Source organism: Athene cunicularia (genome assembly GCF_003259725.1).
Source record: "Athene cunicularia isolate RWA chromosome 6 unlocalized genomic scaffold, athCun1 chr6_part1, whole genome shotgun sequence".
Classification (NCBI taxonomy): domain Eukaryota; kingdom Metazoa; phylum Chordata; class Aves; order Strigiformes; family Strigidae; genus Athene; species Athene cunicularia.
Window position 1 is genome coordinate 25,100,300 of NW_020799105.1, and position 18,098 is coordinate 25,118,397.

At 43.5% G+C, this 18,098-nt stretch overlaps 1 protein-coding gene across 1 annotated transcript in view; it reads left to right on the forward strand.

The window, feature by feature from the left end:
- The window catches only part of MGMT (O-6-methylguanine-DNA methyltransferase), a 169,944-nt gene that overhangs the window by 118,568 nt on the left and 33,278 nt on the right, over window positions 1–18,098 (forward strand). Inside the window, 1 exon segment of the mRNA XM_026851314.1 lies at window positions 5,968–6,128. Within this exon segment, the coding sequence (XP_026707115.1) occupies window positions 5,968–6,128 (161 nt within the window).

Genomic DNA, 18,098 nt, shown 5'->3' on the forward strand with positions numbered 1-18,098 from the left:
GCGTTGGAATGGGCTGCCCAGGGCAGGGGGGAGTCCCCGGGATCCCTGGAGGGGTTGAAGAGTCGGGCTGAGCCAGCGCTGAGGGGTCTGGGGCAGTTGGGAAGGGTCAGGGGGAGGGTCATGGTTGGGCTGGAGGAGCTGCAAGGGCTTTTCCAACTGAGGTGATTTTGGGATTCTATTAGTATTGAAATATGTTTATTTTCTACATGCCTGAAGATAACAGGGTGTTGCACACCCGGTGAGTTTCAGTGCCACGTGGACCGTGGTGTCAACACACAACTCGGTGACAGCCTGGCAAAAACTCTTAATTTCCATGAGGAGGGATTAGGAAGTTGTATGTAAAATCATACGTTCCATATCTTTCTTTCTATTTAATTTTTTAATCTTAGATCTTTCTCCCTGCTGTTACCTGAGTGGAACTGTTGTAGTTATTATAGTAATGTAATAACGAATCATCTGAGTCTCCCCACACATACCGCTGGCCTTTAGCTGACTGCAGTCTAGGAGGAGTTACAGTTTTCTTTTGTGCTAGTTAGGGATCTTTTTTGGTTTATCTCTTAACCAAATTGAAATAAAGGAGATTCTTCATGAGCTCAGCACCTGAAGCAGTTTATAAACCTCTTCTTAGGCAAACCTCTGGAGGGTGAGGTAGTTATCCCGGGATAAAAACATTCAGGTGTGCGTGGCTACAGGCAGTGGAAGTGAGTATTACATTCAACCAATCGATTAATATATACAAATATTTTATAAATATATAAATACGTTGTGGGAGCGGATACCACATTCTCATAATATTTACCCCAAGGAAGCTGCCAGCTCTTAGCTTTACCCCTAAGGAAGTTGCCAGCAGAGCCTTTGGGATATATTATCTTTATTTTAAATCACGCAACTCAAGGTCCGTCTTGCAGTGTTTCCGTTAAGATTTATTAAGGACTGACTGAGGCAAAAAATAGCTCAGAAATAAAATAAATAATTAAAATCATCCCAGTTTAGAACATGGCTACCCACTGAGGCTTCTCACAGCATTTCTCTGGTTTTCATCATGGTTAAGCTATTTAGGATGATACTGAAGCCAATCTGCTGCTTACATGTTTATTTTGGAAGCACGTTAGAAACTTCCAGTTCTTGGCAAGTGGTTTGGAAGGAGCCTGTTAAACTGAAACAGGTGGTGGTTCTGCTTTTCTCCCCCTCTGCTAAAACCATCTTTTCCTTCATTTCATCCCCTGTAAACGTAAGAAGTCAGCGAAGGGACGAGGCTGGGATGGAGCCTCGGGAAGGCACCTCTGAGCTGCGGGGAGGCCAGAGCCCGCTGCCATCCTCAGGTTGGTCAGTCTTAAAAAAGGGCTGTAATGGAAATAAATACGTAGGTTTGCAGTAAGAAGGGTGTGGAACAGCTGCCCAGCAGGTCGGTGCTGGGGCTGTGGTGGGTTCCCGTGCTGGGACTGAGCTTACATCTCCCTTGGACTTGGCCACCACCAAGAGCTGAGTGCCCAGGCTGGCGGTCTGCAGCAGCACCAGTCCTTCCCTGGCCTGAAAAAAAGTCTCATTTTGAGAAACATCCAACTTTAAAAAAAAAAAAAGGATATATTTTTAGATGTCTGCTTTTTATAACTTAAACTTTTTTTTTTTCTGAGGCGTATGTAGTCTTAATTAAGCATCACATTGTAAAGCTGTAGATGAGGCAGTCACTTGCAGCTGAATTATCCATTTAACATCACCGTAAAGTTCAGACAGACTGCACGCATGTTAGAGCTGGCATGTTAATACAAACAAAAAAAGTGTCCGTTAAAAAAAAAAAAAAAAAAGGCAAAACAACAACCTAAAACCCCTACAGTGATGATTCCTTGTTGGCCAAGTGAAATTACAAAAATCTCCACTTCGAATTTTTTGAGATGCAGGGAGCACCCAACACAATTCACTAATGAAAACGAGTGCAATGACAGAACCCAGTGAAAGTGTAAGGGGTTTAAATAAGACCACTGCTTTTAAAATAAATGCTTCGCATTATTCCAGCCACATGGTGAAAAAAAAAAAAAAGTTGGTACTTTTTAAGGAAAGATAATTAAATTCTCCAGGGCAAAAGTAAAGCAGTCAGATTTCTTGCACCATTTAGTTTCTTGCATTTTTAGATGAATATGTTTATTTTATTTTCCTGTATAAAAGCTACCTCTTGTTGAATCACGGGTAGAATTACCGTAGGTAAAGCATATAATGAATGGCCATCGCCTCGGGTGCTGCTTGTGGCTCTACGGCCAGGAGCAAGCCCCTTCCGCGCGATCACTGAGGGCAGGACATGAAGAGAAGAGGGTCCCCTTTTTCTTGTCGTTGGTTGCTAAAGATTAGGCAGAAATACTTAACATGACTCGTAGATGGGTGTTTTCCCCTGATGGCATACAACCAACTTCTTCCTGTCCAGCTTAACATTAGAGATACTCAAAGACCAACGCATGGAGTAGGGTGTTCAGAAACCTTCCAAGAAGTCTAATGCTGAGCAGAGGAATTTCACACGGCAGGGGGGGTGGGAATTTCCCATGATGTAACTCATCTGCTCTCCTTTTCTTCTTGTGAATATTTTGCGACCACTTTTGAGTTGCTTTTTGAAACACACGTATGGTCTAGTTGGACCAAAACGTGGCTTTGAAGCCTGAGAAAATCCTTTAAAAGGCAGCTGGTGTTTTAAGTTGAATTTTTAATGATGAGGTAGTTTGTAGAAGGAGTGCTGCTATGTAACTTCAGAAAGGGAAAGGGGGGGGAGGAGGGAAGGGAGGGGAGCGGGGCCAGTGGAAGACATCCATGCATAAGTTACGTTCGTTCTTTTTCTTTATTAATGCTGTCAAATTCCCAGGAATAGTTGTTAGCATTTCTAGCCAAGCAAAATTAATACGAAGATTTTTTTTTTCTATTTTTTTTAACTTTCTGCCAACTTGAAGCTCTCAGCATATATGTTGGCAAATTGACTTTGTATCCTACAGGAAAAGAAGTCAGTGCCTTCTTAGAAAGCAATTCATTTTCATTTTGCAACGTTTTTGCTTTCTTGGCCGAGGTGGAGGTGGCCGTGGAGACTGTGATGGTGCCTGGTGTTGAAGTGTTTGGAGAATGGCCTCACCAAAACCATCTAGAGATGTTCAGCAGTGGCAAGGCACTGTTGTTAAAAGCAGTAATTAAAAAAAAAAAAAAAAATAATTAAGACTTCCTACCAGGGAGGACCTGGTGGAAGTGAGGAGTGTGTATGTGGTGGCAGGGGGCTGGCTGAGCCTTGCTGCGCTATGCAGCAGGTTCCTGCACCCTCCCAGCTCCACAGGCAGGCAAAGAGCTGACGTAATTTGTGTCGTCTTAAAGATATTAATGAACCTTTATTCGATTCTCTATACTGAACATGGAGCTAATGGCCTGACGGTTGCCTTGAGGCTTCAGGCAAAGCCCCGAGCAGCCCAGGCGCCAGCCTCAGCAGCACCTCGCCGATAGCTGCCGTGCTGCTCCCCACCTGTTCTGGGGAAGAACGATGGTATTTTGGTGCCTTTCTGGAGCCGGGAAGAAATTCTGGTGCGTGTCTGGCAGTGGTCAGGCTGGGACGGTCGGAGGCAGAGCCGGGAGCCCAGCTGCGGGGGGCTGCTTGCTTGCGGAGCAGTGAGGAGACAAAGTCTTTTGGTTTTATGATGATATTACAGTCCAAATCATTTCCAGACTCCCGAGAACGTGAAACAAGATGATGTGAAAAACATAAGGTTACTGTAGTTTTGAGTGCTTTCTATGCTCTTCTGGGTAAATGGAGCAGAAAAGTCTACCAACTTCTCTTTGAGATTTCAGAGGCATTATTATATTCTGTAGTTATTATATTGTCGTAGCTCTAACAATCCACAGTAAAACTGAGCCATATTCTGCAGAGTGTTGTACATGTGCAGAATAACGGATTATCTGTGGTGTTGAGAGCTTGGGTTGAGGTCCACATCATCGGTATTCACACAAAAAAAAAAAAAAGTTAATGCAGAGATTCTCATACCTTTTTTTTTTTTTTTTTTTTTTTTTTTTTTAGCAAAGAGATTATTAAATAACATAATAACTTAGACACTAGTTTTAGAAAGCAAACTGATACGACTTCACGCACACACACACACACACACAAAAGAAAAATCGAAAGCATTCATTTCTTAATTAATTAAGAAATTGCACTTAATTCCTAGCAAAACGGATCCAAACATTTTTGTTTTGCTTCTGCTCCAAGCCATCAACTCGTATTCTTGTGCGACCGGAGTGTTTTAATTGTCCACCTCCGTATCCCTCTTCTTCTCTGCCACTTTCTAATCAGTAATTACGTGGCCTTCAGTGGTTAACAATTAATCAGAAAATGAATTGGGGCTGGGGGAGATGGCAGGGCTGTTTGATCATGCACCAGGCGAGTGAGGGCTTCGCTTCTGAGAGTAACCCCGACCCAGCTCCCGCCTGCACATCATTTATCCTGTCCAGAGGCAGCGCCAGGGCTGGTGTCTGATTACACCGACGTCCCGTCGAGTTGGGCTCCACGAGCTGTTGTGGATCAAGGCTGTGAAGGCCTTCGCTCCTTTTGCAAAGGTGCCTTGTGGCAAAAGCAGACCTGGTCTCTTTTATGCCATTACTGGTAGATCAGACGCTTCATTTTCTTCTGCTTTCTGCTAGGAGGGAACTAACAAAATTTTTTTGCTCACTTGCAGCAATTGTCCTGGAGAATTTGTGTCGGTTTGCTCTTTCCCCATACCTGGGTGGCAGAAATGCTCTGGTTTTCTTTTGTTTTGTTTTGTTTTTTTTTTCCCCTTGTCTCAGGTTCTTGTATATGTTGATATTTCTATAATTTTCTCTCCTTTCTCCTGCTCTGCATCGCATCCAACCTCTCACCAGAAGTCTATGCTGTTGAGTTTCAGCAGCACGCTGTTGATAAACTTCTTGTTCTGGGGTCTGGCTGTACTTCCAGCTGGGGGAAAAAAAACCTTGCAATAATCAGAAGACCTTAAGGACGGCTCATGTGGGATTAAGATTCTGGATGTGAGAAGGTGGCTGGCACGGCTTGCTGTTTTGGCAGCCACCCCTGATGATGCCTCCTTCTCAGTCCCTCTATCCTGTCTCTCAGGAGCGTTCCTCGTGGGCTCTGATTGTTTGTCAGGACCCTGAAGCTGGTCTCTGCAGTTTGGAGAGACACCCACCACACCACGATCTTGTAAAGCACCAGGAGGGCATCACCACCACCCCTTCGCCTCCGCTGCTTTGCCTCGCTGGAAACATACAGATTGGGAAACAGGGCTGGAGATTTGCAAATCCAGTGGTCACATTTTCACCTGTCTCGGACACACACATTGCACTTCCAGAGGAAAGGGAAGAAAAAAGCAGTAAAGGAAGAACTACGTTTTTGTTTGCAGGTGCTTTTTGTTCACTTGCTTTGCTCTTCAGTACCCTGCAAGCACGAGCTGCCATTGAAAATCAAATGAATTCTCAATTGCTTCCTTCCAATTCAATAAGTGGAGGAAAGCAGAAACCTGCCACCGTCACTGGAGGGAAAGGGGGCAGAGGAAGGCATGGGTTCGGCAGAAAACCGCTTCCTTTCCTCCTTTCCCCCGGGAACATCCCTGGGGGGGACGGGACTGCACCCTTGGGAGACGTGGAGGAGGAGCCTCACCTCCATCCACCCTGCAAGCACGAGGATGCGTCATCTGCCGTGGGCTTGGGTGGTTTTCTTGCTCCCTGACATCTCTCACTTACACGTGGCGTTTCCCTCTCACCAATCTTTTATGAATTTTTTACAGGTGATTGCATTTCTAGAGGTGATGGGATGCTTTTTGTTACTGCTGTTGTGAATCTTTTCACCTTTAGAAAAAAGACGGAGTCTGACTCCAGATTGAATATTTTGAGATTTTTTATTTTTTTTTGCTAACGTGTAGAGTATGATTATTCATTTTTGTCATCTGTCTCATTATAATTTTCCCCTCCTCTCTCTCGCAGCAGGGGGGAGTCCCCGGCAACGTGCGAGGTGTGCGAAGGCGCCGAGGAGCTGACGGAGGCACTGAAGCAGTGCACGGCCTGGCTGTGCGCCTACTTCTGTGAGCCAGCGAGGACGAGGAGCCTCCCCGTGCCGGCCTTCCACCACCCGCTGCTCCAGCAAGGTCTGTGCCCGGGGCACCCATCCCCTCCCCACTCCCATAACCCAGGCGACGCTGCCTCCTGCCTCCCCAAAGGAGGAAAAATTTTTCTTTGCGAGAAAAATGATGCGGTTCAGCTCCCGACAGCCGCTGGCTGAAAGGTTTGAGGGTGAACGCACCCAAAGGGCTCTTCAGGAAGGTCGTTGTTCACTTAGACCAGGTTTTGGCCAGTAATGGGGGGAAGGAGGCTTAGAAACATCTGTGTATGTTGGCGTGGACGCCTCGTCCGTGCCGTAGAAGCGGTCAGTGGTAGGTAGGTTGCGTCACGTAGATATTTTGATTCCTCAAAGTTGTCGCAGATGCTGTTTGGATTTTTTTTTTTTTAACAAAGAACAAGTGTTACACCACTCATGTATGTAGATAAAAACAAGACCTGAGGAAAGTTTCTCCTCACCGTTCTCAGTTTACTGGCTGTGTTCCTTAAGACCTGGTAACAGAAGTCAATCACTTGAAATGAAATAGATCTCATTATTTAAAAAAAAAATAAATTTCAGCAGTCTGCTTTTTTGCAGTGCCTTCTGGCCTGTCCATAAATATCATCATTTCCCAGCGAATAAAATCTTCAGTTTAATAGATCTATTTTTTAATTGTATTAGATTCCAGCATGACAAAGCACCAAAAAGGGACTAGTATCCTCGACCCTAGGTGAGGTAAGCTATGACTGGTTTCTGTATAAACTCTAGAGTATATGTACTTTTTCCTTTTTTTGTGGCTCAAGGTGAAAGACACCTTTGAAATACGGGTGCACAGGTTTGGATTTCGAGGCGTAGGGACTGTGCCTCAGTGCCTGTGCAAAACAATGGCCAGTTTTACCTGTGCAAAGGAAGGGATGCTTTGGCAGGAGCACCCTTGCAGGTAATATCTACAAGAACTCAGCCGTCTGCTCTTAATTGCCGGGTTTATTCTGATCCCTATAAATAGTACGTGTCTTCTCGCTGTTGCACTTTCTTATTCTTCATTATTTAATGGCAGCTGCAAACAGAACAACGAAATCAAAATGCAGTTGTTGTGCAGCGTCCCGCAGATACTCAGGCTGTTGCTTTCAGAAGGTGGGAGTGTTGCGTGTCATGAGCTTTGCCCTGTACCTTTGTTTTAATGATGAACTTCTGGACTTTTCCGTGTTGTGAAAATAGTGCAACATCTTCCACAGTCAAAATTCCAGGGTGGGTCCTGAGTACTTTTTAACCCGAGTATTTAAGTCTCCCCTTAATTTTTATACAAAACGTCACTTTTCTCAACCCCTAAAAAATTTCATTTTGAAGTTTTAATTAAACCATCCACTTAAAAAGTGGGAGAATAAGCACCAATGACGCTGATCTCAAAATTGCCAAAGTACCCATGAAGTATGGCCTTCCAGGTGACTAAATTATTACTTGAGGACTTTTTTTTTTTTTTTTTATTAGCTGGGCTGAAATGAAGACCTGTATTGTGAATACTTTTGGATTGGGGTGAACGTGAATGGGCAAGGCTGGGTTGGAAATAGTTATTTCTGCTGTTCCTCCCATCTTTGAATAACATCAGGGGAATTTCTGCTTCCCAGATTATCCACAGAAGGTTATAAAACATTTAAAGTAGTGCTTTTACTTTTATTAATTTTCCTAAATTGGCTACTGAATTCTTTTTAGCTTGGCTAATGAAATTTCTCGGTCTAAGTGCTGCTGATGTTGTTTCAGCGGTGGTTTTGGGGTGTAGCTCAGAGATGACAGCGGTCCTTCCCGAGGCAGTGGCCTTCTGTGCAGGCAACGCTGGAAGAGACTGGAGATCATTTAAAAGAGGAAAAATAAGTGTATTTGTTAATAGGAAGCTTCTTGAGGGAAAGCAATTGTCACCCTTGAATTTTTCAGGGAGGGGAGAAGGAAATCTCCTCAGCACCACGTGCAAAACCCAGCCGAGAGCTGCCGGCGGGGTTGGGACGGGCGGTGGCTGGTGGCGTGAGCATCACCGCTGGCTCTCTGCAGCCCGCGGCTCTGGGTAGGATGTGGCTGGTGGTCCTGCTGGCCGGGCTGGCCACGCGTGGGGCAGCAGGGGGGGTCTGTTGGGGTCTGACCTGTGTGGCAGGTTTGGTGCTGGGGACGACTAAGAGTGAGGTTTGCTCATTTTAACGTGTGCGGGTTCGAGTTCTTTTAATTTAATTCAGGTTTTTGTTCGTGGACTGAGGGCAGGTGTGCATGTTTTGTGGGGGGGAGGCACGTATGTAATGGAAAAGCTAACAAAGAATTAATTTGTACAAATCACAGTGATGTGATAGTATTTCTAATCTCTTTCTTTCTCATAGCAATGCTTTCATAAAATAGAAAAAAATGATGTCGGAAGGAATGTGGAAATACATGTCAAAAATTTGAAGAAACTATATTTAAAAGTTATTTAGTAGAAAGATAAAGGAAAAAAATGCATGATAATGGATTACATTGTGCAGTTCCATTTATCTCTAAGTCAGAGATGCAGTAATGCTAAATTAGGCGTTTGGTATTTATTTACTTTTTCGCATTTACATTTGAAAGTGCCTCCTCATTTCTCCAGGCACTTAAAAATGCAGAATAAACATAAGCGAGAGCATGAGGATCCAAAGCCGGGAAGGCTTTTTCTCATCACACTGATTTCTTTACATATCTCTGCTCGGCAGCAGCTCTGCCGACGAATCGTCAAAGCCTTTGGCCCTTCTTTTCCCCCTTTCCCTGTAAATCTGATGGTGTGGTTCTTTGATATCAGGTGATTTGAGTTCCATTGTCAAGTGTTTCTGCGGTCAGGACTGATTATTGGGTACTTTCTTTCTTAATCAGTACTTATATCAATTTTTTTTTTTTTCTGTGCTGGCATCATCTGAGGACAGGAAGGGTTTTGCTTATGTCAAACACATTAAAGAGGTTCCTCATTTAACAGAAAAGTGTAAAGTGCTTTCGGGCTGAAGCACTTCTCAATTCAGGGTCAATTTGCTGCTGCTGCTTTTGTGCCAGCTATTAAGACACCGTTCCTTGTGGAGAAAAAACTTTGAGATAACAAAAGTGGAGAGATTTGCAAATTCAGCCAGCAGAGGCATCTTGCAGGTTATATAAAACCATTTTCCCCCCACGGCGGCCCCGGGCTCAGCGTTGCCCCCGCGCCCGAGGCAGCGAGCGCCTGTAGCTGCTCCGGGTGTTGGGGCTGGTGGTTAAATGCCCAACCCGGCCACCTCCCGGCCTCAACCTCAGCCTCAACAGACGAAGACACGCAGTTGGTGACCAGCCGAAAACCGTGGAGCTGTACGCTTTGCTTTTCTGGGCTCACAGACCCCAGTATCCCCCTTTGAACACCGAGCACCTCCCTGCTCTGGCAGGAAAAAATAGGAGCAGAACCCTTTCTCTGCTCTGTCAGACTCTGGTTGCCAAGTGCATGTGCATTACCAAGGCAAAGGCAAGCTTGAACTGTGACATTTACTGTTTCAGTGCCTCATCTTGTGGCTTAAATTTTTCTAAAGTGCCTTTAATTTTCTAAATTACTATTACAAGGAGGAAACGTGTTCAAAAGCACTCTAAGTACAGAATTAACCATTCCTCCTCGTAACTCATCGTTGGCAAAGTTTGAATCTGGAGCACTGATGCTGTAGTACAGCTTGAGGCAAGGTGGAAGTTTGAAGCCAGCACCTCCCAGTTGTTGGCTTACTGGCTGCCCAGTTTAGCCTGTGCAGCCAACTTTTTTTTTTTTTTTTTTTTTAATCAACACTTTGTGTTATGACAAGTGCTCAGTGTGGAATTTTATTAAGTAAAGAGAAAGTCAATTTTCCCCATTTCTCTACAGCATGACTTCAAGGTGTTACACCTCAGAAAAATCACTGAACCTTTATAATGGGAAGTGATTAATTGGTCTAAATGTATCATGGTCATTAGCCCTCCCTTTATATATGAAGAAGAAAAATTGACCCTGTTATTGTTTTGAAGCCTATGCATGAGTTGCTTGATTTGTGGGTCTGTGAAATGGAAAAGGCAATCTTAAATTGGCCGGTCATGGATTTTCCTGACTTTCCTTTATTTGTGCTTTACAACCGTGGTGGTTGCGGTTGCAGAAAGCGCTGCGGCGCTGGACGCTGCAGCGAGGAAGGGTTGTGTGTTTGCAGACCAGATGGCTCATTAGAGCAGCGAGAGCAGAGGAAATTGGAGACACTCAAGAGTTTTCCTTTGCCCTGTGACGAGCAGCAGCCCTGGAGCTCTGCCCTTCGCGTGCCGTGCCGTGCCATGCCGCCGCCCTCGCTGGATGAAGTCCTTTAGCTTTGCAAAAACCACGCTTTTCTATTCTTGACTCCGGAGTTCTGGAGGCTTAGGCCTGAAGCAAAGCTGCGCCTTGGAAAGCTTGAGCTCCGTCCAGCTCAATCACCCTATTTCTTCAGACCAGCTCAGAATTAGCGTGTCGGTGCGAGGCAGGAGGGCTCTGCAGGTCTGTGTCCGTGTCGCCTTGCGGACCAAAGGCAGAGGAAAGCTGTGCAAAGTGACCGAGGAGCAACCTGAGGATGGAGACCAGCGACGTGGCTTTGCAAGCCACATTAGTAGCTGAAATTTCCCGCGCATAGTGTATGTTATTCATCCCAGAAGGGATATTGATGGAACAGCTCATAACGGGAGCAGAGAGTCTTCAGAGAAGCTGGTAGTACCTCCGATCTCCCTCCAGGATGACTTTGCTCCCTACCCAGGCCTGCAACAATAATTACCCCGTGGTTTGGGGAGCCTTCTCCTTCAGAAGCTCAAACCACAGCAGTGTGGGCTAGTGAGCATGGCATAGTCCCTGCCCAAGGCCGGCAAAGCAACATTTAAAACACCGACTACTCTTCACTTCCCAGTGTCACCCCTGTGGAACTCGCCTCATCCTCCGCTCCCACGCTGCGCCCTTGCCCGTCCATCCTGGGGTCTGCGGATCCTGTTCAATTGTTCAGTCTCTCCCCCTAGAAAGTACCCATGGCAAAAATCCTTCCGTTAATTGCATCTTGATTATTCTTTCACCTTTCTGCCAGTGGCACACAACACCACCTCTTTGTTTCATTGGTTTTGCCCATTCTAAACTATTAAAAATTAAAAAAACAAAAACCTGCAGCAAATTAAGAAAGAAAATTAGATTTTATGCATTCTGTCTGCAACTCAGCAAAGGCCAGAGTATTTTTTTTCCCTCTTCGTGGTTAGAATGCTCAAATCACAAGTTTTCTGAAGATTGTGGGGCTGTTAATTTGCTTACTTCTGAGACGTCAAATTCAACATCCCATGAATGCCTTCATTTAATAGAAGTGTTTTTAATGACTGTGCTGCTTACCTTCATCGCAGTGTGCAGTATATCCTGAGTAAATTTTTCTCATGTACAATTTAGCCAAATATTTTTTCAATATATAAAGATTATTTAAATAAGAAAAGCATTTACAGTATTCAGATGAATACAGATCTATTTTCCCTTGCTTTAAATTACAGATTAAAAAAAAATAATCAAAAATCATTGACTTTGTTGAGATACTGCCTCGTAAAGCTGGAAAGTTTGAAGCCAGTTTATGGATGATAGGACAGCAACTCTGTGCTCCCATTCACTGGGAAAGCAATGGCTGGTAAAAATGTCATTCTTTAAAACATAAGAATGACTAAACTACTTTTCAGGAGCTGCAGAAGCAGAGGAGGAACGTCCAAAGCTCAAAGTGGAGAAGGTGTGAAAAAGCCTGATCAGAAGAGTCAGAGTAGCTGGAGGATACTCAGGGGTGTCCAGTGTCCTGGTCGGTCCTGAGGTCACTGCACAGCTGCTTTTTATATAACAAAAAAATCCGCAGCAGGATGTTGGGGTGATCTGCAGCCCGGAGGAGAACAAGAGAAAAGGGGAGTTCAGGCGGAGAGCAGGTGGGGACTGGAAAGGATGAAGCTGACCTAGGGATGGTTTTGCTGAGCTGTGGGTAACTTGGGTCATGGGTAGAAAAAGCAACCATAGGCATTTTGAGTACATCTTAAACCTTCTGCTGACTTCTAGAATGACGTTTGCGTGGTGTTAGCAAGACAATAAACACTAAAGTGAATATCTTCGCACTTTTACTATCTTTATTAACTTCTAATTCTTAACCCAATGGCCTATGATGAGAGACATAGCCATAGAGACATAAATACATCCGAGTCCCTCGTAGTTTTAATTTTCTTCAGTCCTGTGTACGACTTGTTACCTTTTTTGCCCTTTTAAAATAAATTGTGACTACTCTTAATGTCTTCAATGACTTTTCTAATATGACCTAATATGCATAAACCCACACGCGGTATCTGAAAATACACCAGGTAGCTGGAGCTTATGAAGATGATGGGCAGCCAGACGGGGTGCTAAAGCAAGACAAGTGCTTTTGGGTTTGTCTGGAACTTCTCCGAGTTGGTATTTTCACGGTGGAGGGACACGTGTGTACGGGGCAACGTAGTTACTTAGTCCTGTGGTGATCTTTTTTTCTCAAACATAAAATTGAGACTATAAACAACAGATATAACATCAGGGGCCAGTTCCTGTGATTTCCTTCTTTTGCTTTAGAGGTGTGTGTGTATGCATGTAAATATACAAATGAATTGGTTTTGAGAGGCAGATGTGGTGCAGTGCGGATGATGCAGTGATCAGGCCCCAGGCCGGGCGCTGCCACTTCGTTGATCACCATCCTCAAACCATCCTCTATAGGAAAAGCAGAAAACTCAACCTACAGAAAAAACTCCAGGAACCAACCTGCCCCAGTGTCGTCTCTCCACGTTTACCTTATTTCCAGTAAAAATGGAAAATTCGTTGAATTTCAACTGGGAAAGTATAAATCCACCAGCATTGCCAGGTTGTATTTACATTTTTGCAAACTTGAGTTGTGCTGTTGGGTAACCTGCCGAGGAGGAGGCAAGTCTTGCCCTTTCCTAGACAAATGCAAAATGTCATTCTTGCCATTTATTTCTGTTGCAGTTTGTGAAATCCTCTTTAATTTTGTTGCAGAGTTTGAATTCACTAAAGGAAAAAACTTGAGAAACGTTTCTGACTTTCCCTTTTTTCGTTCCTGCAGCTTCATCAGGCATGCAAATACATTTCTATTTAGGCTTTTAGAAAATATTATTCAAAACTAATATGAAATAATCTCTTTGAAAATGTCAGTACTTCACATATCTGGACATGGCAGATTCAAGTGCAAAGAGATGACAGGCTTTCATATTTCTTTCCGCCAACACAAAATTCAAATTCCAGAGACTGGCACCTTCTTTTATTACCATTCCATGTGAGAATAGTTTTGATAAGCAGAAAGTCACTGTTTTGCTAGACATTTAATGGATTTTTACAATCTAGTACTTTCCTACAGTTTTCTTCAAACAGAAATCAATCCTCTCCAACCTTCAAAAATGAAAACAACAAAAACCCAAAAGTAGCCCAGTTACTTGTGTGTCTCACATACTTTTTCCGGCCCATTTGGCCCATTGTTTTCTCTCAGCTATGTGTATTTAAAAACAGAATTAAAACAAACAAACAAAAAATCAGTACAAATGCATTCTGGACAGAAATATTTACAAAATTCCTGACCCAGTTCCTATTGAAATCAGAACAAAATCCCCATCATTTTCAGTGGAAGCCTGTGTGGTTTTAAGTGTAGTGTTAAGGAGTGCTCTTAATTTGAGTTCACTGTTCAAAGGATGAATCGGCTGCCAAATAGACGCTGTTTATGACAATTCAGGCCTTATTAGGTGCAAAAGTCCTTTTTGCTGCTGTCCCTGGCACGTGTTGGGGTTTAGGCAAAGCAGGTTGGATGCACCGATGCAGGGTGCAGAGGAAATGTAACTTCTTGTGCTCTGTGGGGTTTTGGTGGAGCCTTGAAGAGTGACCGTGACCTTTGGGAGAGTCTAAGTACGGGCAGAGAGATGTGTCTGTCCGGTCACAGGGAAGGGAGTGAAAGGGACAGTTACTTAAAAAAAAAAAAAAAAAAAAATTTATTTTCAATAGGATAATCCTTTCGTGTCAGTATTATTGACATTAATCACAGGTAGGGACAATCAGAATAAAGGAGCATTATCTAAATGGGGTTTTTTTGAGGTAAGAGTGGATTGAAGCTCCACCGCCGATGTTCACCTGTGCGATGGCAAAAGGTTTACTGGCTCTCAGAGAATTTGGGGGTATTGGAGCAAGCCATGGTGACTGCAGTAGCGGCAGAGACGCGTGTATCTTGAAATTATTCCCAAACCAGGCTTCTTTTTCCGACGGAAGGGTTTGTGTTTGGAGTCTTGCGCTATTCGGTGTGAATTCAGTGACGCTGCGGGCGGGATGGCCGGGGTGGGTGGGAGGAGATGGAAGTGCAGCATCTGCCCTCCCTTTGCTGCTCAGCCTCCTCGCGGCCCTGTCTGCTGGGGGACAGTCCCCTCATTTCATGGAGAAGTTCCCAGGACTTCACCCAGAAGAAAGCTCCGACGCTGTCAGGAGTTCACATATTTATCTTTACGTATAACTGCAGCTGGACCAAGGTCAGGCCAGTTTCACTGTAATTAATCTGCAGCTATAAAAGCCACGTGCATGGGACGCTTCTTTATCAAGTCAGCGTGTTCAAAATCAGACCCTTCTCCCTCCATGAAATAAAAGGAGTAAGTTGACCCTGGTACGAGAAATATTTTGACCAACCTGGTAGCGTTTGACATTGCTGCTTGTAGATGAGATTTCGATTTAAAAGGTAAGAGTTGAAAATAGAGAAAAACAAATACCGACGTGGGAAAAAGACTTCTCGTATCCAGAGTCATGTGGTCGTCATCTTCACCCAAAGCCCCAGACCTTAGCAACCTGCTAGCATTGCAGACCTGTGAGGAATAAGTTTAATTTAATTCATTTTTCCTTTGATTTGTTTGCTTGCTTGCCACACATGCAGCCCCGTGTAACCTTTGCACCCCCACTTAATAACAACCTCTATAATCGAGATAAAAAGAAAGGATTTTGTAAATATAGCCTCCACAACTATTTTGTTAATGAACTTTCAGCCAAGTTTACTTAAATCCCCTTATCGATGGGAAATATCGTCCCTACTCGTATACATTTCACCTGTTTGGTATTTTAAAGGTAATGTGCTTAATGTGACTGTTGCTATGGTGAGCACCTTGTTTCTAAATACCACCGTTAATTTTATTTTTTTTTTCCGAAAATCAAAATATAGTGGCATTTACGACAGCCTTCATGTTAAAGGCACGTAGATAAATTCATCTGAGGGGAAGCCATTTTCTAACATAGATACTTTGCTGCTGCTTGACCTAAGGATGCCCCTTTCTGACCTATTTCCAAGACATTTTGCCGTATCTCCGTTTGGAGTTTGCGAACATGTGGGCTGGTGAGGATATTCGGGGAAAAACAAGGACTTGCTTAACTATAAAAACATACTTTTCACTAGAAATTTGCATCCCGCACTCTTCTCAGAATAAAATATGCAAGAACAACATAAATGGCATATTCTTTTTTTTTTTTTTTCTTCCTTTCTTTTTTCCCCATGAATTGGGCCTTTGATGTTCAAGAGGAGCCAGTATTAAAGGACATCCCTAGAAGGCTGTAGAAATTGTTCCTATTTATGACAAATGTAAAATAGTACAAATCTAGCTGAATGTGATGGTGTCATTAGTTTGTGAATCGCATCCTTGAAAATAACTGTGGAGGAGCCAAATCGGTTTAAAAGAAGATAACAAAATGGTTTAAGCTACTTAGGTTGAATGCCAATTATATTTTAATATTCAACTGAGCATATTTTACTAAGAAAAAAGGCAGCGTCGACGCATGCATAACTCATTGGCAGCGTCGACCAGCTGTGCCACTCTTCTCTTCGAATCACTTTGTGCATTTTAGTAGCATGGTAATTTAGTAGAGAACTACCTGAGTGATGGCATTTTCAATGAGCAGGTAATCTACAGAGAATTTTTATATGGTTATGAGTTCTGTGCTTCAGCCTGGCAACACAAAAATACATCAAGACCAATTACGGTATCAACTTTCAGCGTGATACCCTTGCCACGCAAGTGCATGTATTTCTGCCCCAGGCATTTCAAATTGCATCTAATTTGAAATCTTTGGGGTTTTAATTAAATTTCAGAATATATGGAATTCTTCATTAGTACCTGCTCTGAATAGCAGATTATACTTCTCTCAGTCTCTCGTTAAAGAAGTAGGCTGTGGTAAATAGCATGTTCAAGAACTGATCATTTGTGGTGCCTGGATATTGGGAACAGAAATAGTGAAATGCAAAATAATATCAAAAAGATTATTAGTCCAGTGAGGGACTCTTGATTTGTATTTTAATGGAATTTTACATTTCTCTTAATGATTTGCAAATTGTCCTCTGATTATAAGATGCATTAAGCTTTTCATTTTAATGGAGAGACACAGCCATTAGCAGAATTTTTTTTTTTCTATCTTCTTTTTAGAGTGCTTCCCTGCAGCAGATAAATATTGAAACCATTAACACCTTTTGATGTACTTTATAGTGCTGCAGCTTGGACCAATACGTGAATGAACGTGGCCTTTTATATTTTAGCACTTTGCTTGAAGCTCATGATTGTCGTTACGTGGGTGAACAATGACTGAAGCTGGACGTTTTCAGGCAAGCAATAAAATACGTGTATTCCTCTGTAATTAACGTTCCCAATGTTTCGGTGGACATCATTCATATTTAATGCAGAAAGAAAAAGTAAAGCCAGCAAAAGTCAAGATCTGAAATTCAGATTGAGGGTGTTCTGACCTTAACTCTGACCATCCTTTAGGGGAGAAGCACCGTGGTGTCTCTTCAGGCAGGGTTAGTTAAGGATGCACACACAACTTCTCGGTGGGCAAGTACACAAACGTATTCTTTGTCGCAGACACAAAAATACATGTACGCTCTTCATTTGTCAGTCTGAAAGTCAAATTTCCTCTTTGCTTTCAGCTTAACACGAACCCTTAATGTCGTATAAACATGTCTGTGCCTGTGCTGATTTCATTGGGTCTGGCAGAAGGGCATGGGATGAGGAAACAGCCTCTTTTTTTGTGGCAGGTTGTGAAGCATAAATAGTATTTTCCTGATACTGCAGATTTATGTAAAATGATGGGACTGTTAGATCAGGTAAACGTGTGCTTACTAATGTATGAAAATCCCTGTAATGTTCTTTAGATGCTTTGGAAAAGTGAATCATTGTTTAAGAGGGGCAGGACAGGGGTGGTTATAAGCATCGTGCTCATTTCCCCAACCCAACCTGCTTCTCCCACCCCAAATAACCCAGAATTTCTCTCTGCTTTTGTAGACAGGGGACCACTTTCTGCAAGAACTTCTTCCAAACCAGGTAGTTACTTTAGGGCTGCCTGTTAATTTAGCAACTCTGGTCTTGAAAAGCCATCCGGGTCACTGATAGGACTTCTCCTCTGTTTGCTTCCAGGATGTCTGTTTAAATAATTTGAATCTTGGGAATTCAAATTGCAGTTCATTTAGCAGCGCGCTGTGTATGATGGCACTGTTATCAGTCAAGGGGCTAAGTGACTTCATGAAATCACACTTTATGTCTTCACAGTTGTTTTGCTGACTGCTTAAATGTGTGCTCCTTACAAAAAAAAAAAAAAAAAAAAAAAAAGCTCTAACTTTGAAGTTGAGGCTGGAAGATTCTAGGAATTAATTGCTGCTGCTTTCATATGTGCCTTGAAGAGACGTTGCATCATTTGTGAGTTGGTGGTTGTAAAGTGCTGTGTAAGTGTTTCGCTCCTGCCGTGGTTTAACCCCGGCCGGCAGCTCAGCCCCACGCGGCCCCCGGCGGATGGGGAAGAGAATCGGGAGGGTAAAAGTGAGAAAACCCGTGGGTTGAGGTACAGACGGTTTCATGGGTAAAGAAAAAGCCACGCAGGCAAGCAGAGGGATGCGCTGACCCTTGCCAGGGCTTGCAGGTGCTCAGCCGTCCCCGGGACAGCCGGGCTCCGGCACACGTAACGGGCACTGGGGGACAGCAAGGCCATCGCCCC